General features: G+C 40.1%; 1 protein-coding gene across 1 annotated transcript in view; it reads left to right on the top strand.

Moving 5' to 3' along the window:
* ryr2a (ryanodine receptor 2a (cardiac)) overlaps positions 1 to 4,575 on the top strand; it is a 77,747-nt gene extending 73,172 nt beyond the window's left edge. The window contains exons 97-98 of the mRNA XM_089122450.1: positions 916 to 967; positions 2,537 to 4,575. Coding sequence (XP_088978576.1) covers positions 916 to 967; positions 2,537 to 2,632 — 148 coding nt within the window. The 3' untranslated portion in view covers positions 2,633 to 4,575. The remainder of the gene's footprint in view (positions 1 to 915; positions 968 to 2,536) is intronic.
* The last annotated feature ends 5,404 nt before the right edge of the window (positions 4,576 to 9,979 follow it).

Genomic DNA, 9,979 nt, shown 5'->3' with positions numbered 1-9,979 from the left:
ATATTATTAAAATCAAAGGCTGTATTTGTTAACATTAGCTAATGCACTGTGAGCTAACACGAACAAACAATGAACAGCGCTATTTATATTAACTAAGATTAACAAAGATTATTAATAAGTTTATTAATTACAGTAACACTTTATTTTACAGTGTGCTTGTTACATGTAGCATATGTTTGTACTGTGGTAATAACAGTGAATTACAGTATGCATAATTACATGCAACCAAACCCTAACCCTACAGTAAGTACATGTTCATATTTCTCAGTACTAAATATGGAATTACACCGTGTCCTAACTACACACAACGCAATAAACTTCCAGTGACAGCGAGTGTGTCTGTCCACACTTGACGCGACGCCACACATCAGAACCGCGTGTGGGCGGAGTCTCTCTGTTGGCCCGCACTCGCATTGGACATGGGTAAGGACATAATCAAATCAAGAAATAACATTATTAAAAATCAAAACATTAACAAAACATAGACATTGACTAATTTTGTTATGAAGTACAGTTGTATGTTTCCATAGAATTTATTTTGAACGCTATATTACATGCTTTCAAAATCTGAGGTAAATTATCCGTTATCTTGTGGCACAGTGACCTATTTTTAACTAAAACTAAATAATGTGTACTCATAACCAGTGTAATTTCTTCATTCTGTCAGCAGAAATAGGAACCGTTTCTAAATTAGAAACTTCGTGTGTCGCCGTCGCGTCTGGTTAGGACAAAAACTCTGATTAACGTGGAAAAGATACCTTTTATCGCGTGTCGCGGCGTCCTGTGTAGTTAGGACACGGTGACAAAGTGTAACCACTCATCGTTAGTTTATGTTAGTGAATATGTTAACTAATGAACCTTATTGTAAAGTGTTGCCGTAATAACTCTAATAATTGCTTGTTTGTGTCTCTGTAGATTTTTCTTCATGTATCTCATCAACAAGGATGAAACCGAGCACACAGGCCAGGTCCTTCCCATCATGCTCTCCTGCATGTTCTAATGTGATGATGGTTCTGTATGATGGTTCTGTATGGTGGTTCTGTATGATTGTTCTGTATGATGGTTCTCTCTGATAGTTATATATGATGGTGGTTTTGTATGATGGTGGTTCTATATGATGGTGGTTCTGTATGATGGTGGTTCTGTATGATGATGGTTCTGGATGGTGGTTCTGTATGGTGGTTCTGTATGGTGGTTCTGTATGATTGTTCTGTATGATGGTTCTCTCTGATAGTTATATATGATGGTGGTTTTGTATGATGGTGGTTCTATATGATGGTGGTTCTGTATGATGATGGTTCTGTATGATGGTGGTTCTATATGATGGTGGTTCTGTATGATGGTGGTTCTGTATGATGATGGTTCTGGATGGTGGTTCTGTATGGTGGTTCTGTATGGTGGTTCTGTATGATGTTTCTGTATGGTGGTTCTGTATGATGGTTCTGTATGGTGGTTCAGTATGGTGGTTCTGGATGGTGGTTCTGAATGGTGATTCTATATGATGGCAGTTCTGTATGGTGGTTCTGTATGATTGTTCTGTATGATGGTTCTCTCTGATGGTTCTATATGATGGTGGTTCTGAATGGTGGTTTTGTGTGGTGGTTCTCTCTGATGGTTCTGTATGGTGGTGGTTCTGAATGGTGGTTCTGTATGATGGTTCTGTATGGTGGTTCTCTCTGATGGTTCTGTATGATGGTGGTTCTGAATGGTGGTTCTGTATGATGGTTCTGTATGGTGGTTCTCTCTGATGGTTCTGTATGATGGTGGTTCTGTATGATGGTTCTGTATGATGGTGGTTCTGTATGATGGTTCTGTATGATGGTTCTGTATGATGGTGGTTCTGTATGATGGTTCTGTATGATGGTTCTGTATGATGGTGGTTCTGTATGATGGTTCTGTATGATGGTGGTTCTGTATGATGGTTCTGTATGATGGTGGTTCTGTATGGTGGTTCTGTATGATGGTGGTTCTGTATGATGGTTCTGTATGATTGTGGTTCTGTATGATGGCAGTTCTGTATGATGGTTCTGCATGATGGTGGTTCTGTATGATGGTTCTGTATGATGGTGGTTCTGTATGGTGGTTCTGTATGATGGTTCTGTATGATGGTGGTTCTGTATGATGGTTCTGTATGGTGGTTCTCTCTGATGGTTCTGTATGGTGGTGGTTCTGTATGATGGTTCTGTATGATGGTGGTTCTGTATGGTGGTTCTGTATGATGGTTCTGTATGATGGTGGTTCTGTATGATGGTTCTGTATGATGGTGGTTCTGTATGATGGTTCTGTATGGTGGTTCTCTCTGATGGTTCTGTATGGTGGTGGTTCTGTATGATGGTTCTGTATGATGGTGGTTCTGTATGGTGGTTCTGTATGATGGTTCTGTATGATGGTGGTTCTTTATGATGGTGGTTCTGTATGATGGTTCTGCATGATGGTGGTTCTGTATGATGGTTCTGCATGTTGGTGGTTCTGTATGATGGTGGTTCTGTATGATGGTGGTTCTGCGATTCAACACACACTCTTGTTTGTCTTTCAGGAGTCGTATGTTTGGAAAATGTACCAGGAGCGTTGCTGGGAATTCTTTCCCGCTGGTGACTGTTTCCGGAAACAATACGAGGACCAGCTCAATTAAACACACACACACACACACACACACGGATGGCTCTCTTCAGTGGCGCTTCTTTTGACTTGCAGTGAATATTTGAAGTTTACAGCTGCACCTGAAGATCCGCGCTTTCCTGCCATCCGACGCTTCTTCATTTCATTAACGAACTCATAGACTAATAGAAGAGGAGGAAGAGGAAGAGCGAGCGCTGCACGTTTCTATTGACGGATCCGGTGCCTTATGCAAGATGAAGAAGAGACTCCCTCAGCAGACTTACTCTTTATATAGAACAATATCCTTCAGAACAATCTTTCATTGCATGTTTATTATGCAAGTTTAAGGAAACATTTGAAACGTAAAGATGCAAGCTGATCTATATCACAGTTTTATAGGTTTAAGAACATTTAAGGTGTCTCTGTCCTTTCACAATATTATATCACAGACTTTCCTGTCGTTCGCCACGAATACGTCCAATTCGCATTCGCACTAGGTTTAGTTTGACACAGAAGCAATACCCATTCAGGGAATCCACCCTATACACTAAACCCTACACACCACACCCTACACACTATACACTACACACTAAACCCTACACACCACAACCTACACACTAAACCCTACACACTATACACTACACACTATACACTACACACTAAACCCTACACACCACAACCTACACACTATACACTACACACTAAACCCTACACACTAAACCCTACACACTATACACTACACACTAAACCCTACACACTAAACCCTACACACTATACACTACACACTAAACCCTACACACTATACACTACACACTAAACCCTACACACCACAACCTACACACTATACACTACACACTAAACCCTACACACCACACCTTACACACTAAACCCTACACACCACACCCTACACACCACACCTTACACACTATACACTACACACTAAACCCTACACACCACACCTTACACACTATACACTACACACTAAACCCTACACACTATACACTACACACTAAACCCTACACACTAAACCCTACACACCACACCTTACACACTATACACTACACACTAAACCCTACACACTAAACCCTACACACCACACCCTACACACTATACACTACACACTAAACCCTACACACCACAACCTACACACTATACACTACACACTAAACCCTACACACTATACACTACACACTAAACCCTACACACCACAACCTACACACTATACACTACACACTAAATCCTACACACTATACACTACACACTAAACCCTATACACTATACACTACACCCTATACCCTGTATATTACACACTATACACTAAACCCTACACACTACACCCTATGCCCTACACACTGGTCCTGCTCACTACACCCTACACACAACGTCCTACACCCCATACCCTACACACTAGGTCCTAAACTCTAAACCCTACGCCCTACACACTATGCCCTGCACACTATGCCCTGCACACTACGTCCTACACTCCACGCCCCTACACCCTATACACTACACAATACTCACTACGGCGACGGAGGAGTGAACATCGGCGTTCCCCGCAGGAGCTCACCTCACGCTTCCCTCCTGCAGAGCGGCGACTCGATCACGTGACACACAGACTTCAGGATCGTCCTGCGTTCTGATGGACATTTCTCATCCTTCAGGAAACCACTGCACTTTCTTTCATAGCCATGACAAAGACCAGATGCTTTTCTTATTTGTTATTTATGAAACAATGTGAATCATTGCAATAACAACAAATGGGCTAAAAAAAAAAAAAAGAAAAAAAAAAAAGAAGAACCAGCCGCGCGACTATGTGAGAGAAATTTTACTTGTGTAAAGAATTTTGATAACAAAAAAACCTCATGGGGAAATAACTTTAGTGTACCGTGTAGAGTTGTGCGCAATATACCTGTGTGTGACCTGTAAAGGGAAAATCTAATTCATGCATGATTTTGACAAATAAAGCGATTATTTATTGATGCTCGTAGGATGTGCTTATCTATCCATCTATCTATCTATCTATCTATCTGTCTATCTATCTATCTGTCTATCTATCCATCCATCTATCTATCTATGTATCCATCCATCCATCTATCTATCTGTCTGTCTATCTGTCCTTCCATCCATCTATCTATCCATCTGTCTATCTCTCTGTCTATCCATCCATCTATCTATCTGTCTGTCCATCCATCCATCTATCTATCTATCCATCCATCTATCCATCCATCCATCTATCTATCTATCTATGTATCCATCTATATATCTATCCATCCATCCATCTATCCATCTATCTGTCTGTCTGTCTGTCTGTCAGTGTGTCATGTGTATTATGGATGAATCTCCTGGTTATTTGCAGTAACTCGTCACTGATCATAAAGAGAGTCAGATGTCACTGTCATCAAATGCAAATTGAAGTCAAAGTAATTAACACATTAATGATTTGAGCGCAGTAACGACCTGAGAGAATGTCAGAGGTCAGTGGGGTCAGTCCGTGAGTGTCTGTGTTTACCATCACTGCACTTCCACAGCTCCACTGAACATCATCAGACTGAAGATTCGCTCATCAGTGGATTCCTGTTATTCATGAGCCGGATCTCTCTGATGATGCACAGGTGATTGTTTTTGCTGTTACACACTCACACACACACACACACACACAGAAGAATAGATAACTAAATATGCTTCCCTGGATCTCTTGTTTAGGAGAGATAACTGACTGAGTGTGTGTGTGTGTGTGTGTGTGTGTGTTTGAGAGAGAGAGAGTCAGTGAGACCGCGTGTGTGTATGTGTGTGTGTATGTGATAATGAGTGCAAATAAAACTCTCATTTATTCTCGTTAAAGATAATACAGAGACACTAAAGAGATTGAGATATGATTTCTCGTCCATATTCTGCAGGTTGAAACAGAAGTTCAGGATAATAATCAGTTTTGGTTTTATGTTCACGAACGGCTCTCTGTAGATCCAGCAGAAGAGTGTGTGTCGTCTCACTCACACAGTTTAGTGTTTCTGTCAATCATGAATATTCCCGCGTGTAAATCTGATGCTCTCGGTCGCGGCGGAGTATAATCCTGATGAGCTCGTGTCCAATCAGCCGCAATCACACGCCAATCAGTGCCTGAGTGTGTGTCAATACACTCTCAGAAAAAAAGGTCCAAAAGCTGTCACTTGGGCTGTACCTTTTCAAAAGGGACACTTTTGTACCCTAAGGCTGCATATTGGTACCTTAGTGGTACAATTAGCACCTAAAATGTACAAATTAGGACCTAAAATTGACATTAGCACCTAAAATGTACATATTAACAACTAAAATGTACTTATTAGAACATAAAATGTACATATTAACATCTAAAATGTACATATTAGCACCTAAAATGTACATATTAACACTTAAAATGTAATATCAGCACTTAAAATGGACAAAAGTTTACCTTTTGAAAAGGTACAGCCCCAGTGACAGCTTTTGTACCTTTTTTTCTGAGAGTGTATACACACTCAAACCAAACATTATTGAGATACCTGACATTATTCAGACACCAGATATCATTTATGATATGTTCCACTAGTGTGATCAGGACACTATAGTTCATTAATGTAAGTGAGGAGAGCAAAATAAAGTAAACTGGGACATACACCCAAATATTCTTGATAATGATCATGAGATTTCAGGAGAACGACTCGATAGACATTTGATAATCAATGAAGACAAACATGTTTTTCTGATGAATCATTCTCACACGAATTAAGAGCAAAAAATAGAGATTTCATGTGTTTCATTTATCAAACTGAAAGGTATATGAAGCGTTCCTCAGTTAAACACACTTTCCCATCATCACACACACTTTCCAGCTTCTATATAATAAACAGACTGGAAGCTGTTCATGAACCGTAGCACAAGTCGCGGAGACTTAAAATTAGCCTAGCCCAGTCCGGCCGACCCGGTCCATATTTGGCGTCGGTTCCGCAGATTAGCTGGAGTGTGTCCGTGAGGAGACTAAATAAGGGTCCGAGCCCAAAGATGAACACACACTCCACATCCGACGGATGATCCGGCACCATCGGCAAACACACCCGGAAGATACTGAGGTGATCTGACCTTTGACCTCTCACAGGTGCTTTAGATTCCATTTCATCTCAGTCACATCAAGTACTCTTAAACACACGTGCTTGGTTACACTTTACAATTAACGAGTTAATGTATTCACTAACAACTATGAGCAATACAACCTTATTAGTAGATTTTGAAAATAATATTAACTTAATAATAAATGCTGTATTGTTCATTCTTAGTTCATGTTAAGTAATAAACTTTATTGTAAAGTGTTACTATAGTAATAACAGTAAATTATGCATAAGTTACCTAACTCTATAGTGCATGTAGTGAATTATGATTATTTAGTACTAATATGAGTAAGTGCTGTAACTACGTGAAATACAGTGTAACCCAATTTGAATCAATGATTGTTAATGTTCATTTCTCCAGATCTGCTCCATCTGAAGTTGACGAGAGCTGGACAAGTTTGACTGATGGGTTCCCAAAAAACGTACAGTTTGGAAAGTGAAGATTGTTTCCACCACAGAATGAAAAATTAAAAAAAAAGGTAATATCCACTTTTTATCTCACACTGACATTTCCACATTATCTCTGCCAAATAAATGTAGAATTGCTGGATGTAAAGGCACAATTGTGAGACATAAAGTGCCAATTATCTTTAAAAATGTTTTATTCTGTGTGGAAATCAATCTTCTATATGAAGGAGATTTGATCTGGTTGATTGATGATGTCACATGATCATGGTGATCTCTTTATAACGATTCCCAAACAAACAATCAAACGCTTCATAAATCATCGACACGACTGATAAACTCTTCTGGCTGTGTTCTCACTTAATCAACAATATGAAAAAGGTTGTTTTTGTGCAAAATATCAGAAAAGCATGGTTTGTAATGTAACATCAAATCAATCCTTGTGTTATCTCTGAGGTGAAGAAACTCCTGTGAATATACACAGTGTCTTTATTATTATTTATAATGTTTTCCTCCATATTCGATGTAAAGCAGTGTTTCTGCATGTTCACAGACGCCTGAGAGCCGTTCCGCTGGTGTGTGTGTGTGTGTGTGTGTGTGTGTGTGATGTAGATGTTTGTTTGAATGAATTTGCCCTCTATTATTCTTCAGAGTCCATATAAGCAGAAGCATGATGACCCTGACAGTCTCTCCGCTCGTGATGAATGACTCTCCTTCCATCGTTTGTTATGACAGAGAGAATAAATAATGAGGAATTAATGTGACCACAACTCAGATCAGACAGAAGCCGATCCACTGATCCAGCCCACAGTTTATCTATCTATCTATCTATCCATCAATGTATCTATCTATCTATCTATCTATCTATCTATCTATCTATCTATCTATCTATCTATCTATCTATCTATCCATCCATCCATCCATCCATCCATCCATCCATCCATCCATCCATCCATCCATCCATCCATCCATCCATCCATCCATCCATCCATCCATCCATCCATCCATCCATCCATCCATCCATCCATCCATCCATCCATCCATCCATCCATCCATCCATCCATCCATCCATCTGTCTATCAGACGGCGCTCGACTCAGAGCTGAAGATGCTTGCCATGAAGGAGGGAATCATTTTAAAACTGCAGAAGTTAAAAGTTAAATTTGGGGAAACCGCTTGAAACATTTGTTGTGTTGAACTCTTTCCAGTACTTTAGTTTGATTTGTTCACTGCAGAACAGTCTCTGTAAATGTTGCCATTAAACCTGATTTGCAATGCGTGTGAATAACTGGATTCACTCTTCCGAGGTGTACAGCGTCAGGTTATGATATGTCAGATATAATCGTGTTGTGTTTGTTTGCTCAGTAAAGCCGAGCATCTGCTCACAAACAGAAGCACTTCAGGGATTTCCCATCATGCACCTCTCTCATGGCACACACAGAGACGGTTCTGGTTCATAATAAAGCAAAGATTTCTCATTTAACAGCCGTGATGCATGTTTATTAATCAGCCATATCTGTTCTGATCATGTGTCAGTATTTGATATTTGTGGAGATTAAACTCAGCATTTTGATCTCATAATAACCTGAACTCATCCGAATGAAGACATTAATCTTAAATTAACTTTAACATTAAATAACGCGGATCATGGCAGGTGTCGTCGGCAGGGCTTCGCTTAACGCTGGAGAAATACTTGTGTTATATTTCAGTTTATGAATCAGAAGGAATGAAACATCACAGATCTCTGGAGCCGCTGTGTGTGTGTGTGTGTGTGTGTGTGTGTGTGTGTGTGTGTGTGTGTGTGTGTGTGTGTGTGTGTGTGTGTGTGTGTGTGTGTGTGTGTGTGTGTGTGTGTGTGTGTGTGTGTGTGAAAGAAAGAGATTTTGTGTGTTTGTGTGCATGCGTGGATTCAGCTTCTCGGTTCAGTACACTAATTTCCAATGTCACAGACCTGTCACTATGACAACCGTGAGGACATAACTGCACACACACACACACACACACACACACACACACTTTCTCTCTCTCTCTCTCTCTCTCTCTCTCACACACACACACACACACACACACACACACACTTTCTCTCTCTCTCTCTCTCTCTCTCTCTCTCACACACACACACACACACACACACACACACACTTTCTCTCTCTCTCTCTCTCTCTCTCTCACACACACACACACACACACACACACACACACTTTCTCTCTCTCTCTCTCTCTCTCTCTCTCACACACACACTGTCACACGTTGATTCCCTTTGCATGCAGTTTGTTTCTGAGCCCATTGACAGATTTTTGTTAGATGAAAAAGACAAAAAATATTGATTTACAAAATAATGTTTTTCCAGTGCAGCACTGAGACATTTCACCATCCAATCAGAGTCACGCACAGCAGGTCACGTGATTTATGAATGTCACTGGAGGATTGTAGTTCAAGTTTTTTTTCGATTGTTTACACACATTTCCTTAAAGCATGCTTCACACTCTCGACACACAATCAAAACACACACACACACACACACACACACAATGGGCTAAACCCCTCAATTCTCCTGCAAAATGAAACATTTTGAGTAAACTGCAGCTGTAATTTGGGTGTAAAGCAGGAATTGTGCCTGTAGTTCCGCAGAGTTGGTTCGGGGGAATGTGAATGAGTAATATGTTGTCTTTGTGTCTCAAGTAAGAATTTGTGTGTAAACAACTGAGAAATTATTTTTATTATTTTTATTATTTCCAGGAAGCTGTCGTCGTCGTGTATGATGAGGTTTTGCTGGAAGATTTGTCAGAAATATTCAGTTTAGTGTCAATCAAACACTTCCTGCATCAGAACAATCCGTTCAGGCAAACCCGCTG

Source organism: Pimephales promelas, chromosome 17 (assembly GCF_988280905.1).
Source record: "Pimephales promelas chromosome 17, fPimPro1.hap1.1, whole genome shotgun sequence".
Classification (NCBI taxonomy): domain Eukaryota; kingdom Metazoa; phylum Chordata; class Actinopteri; order Cypriniformes; family Leuciscidae; genus Pimephales; species Pimephales promelas.
The sequence above is the reverse complement of the archived record's forward strand: the minus strand, read 5'-3'. Positions and strand labels throughout refer to the sequence as shown.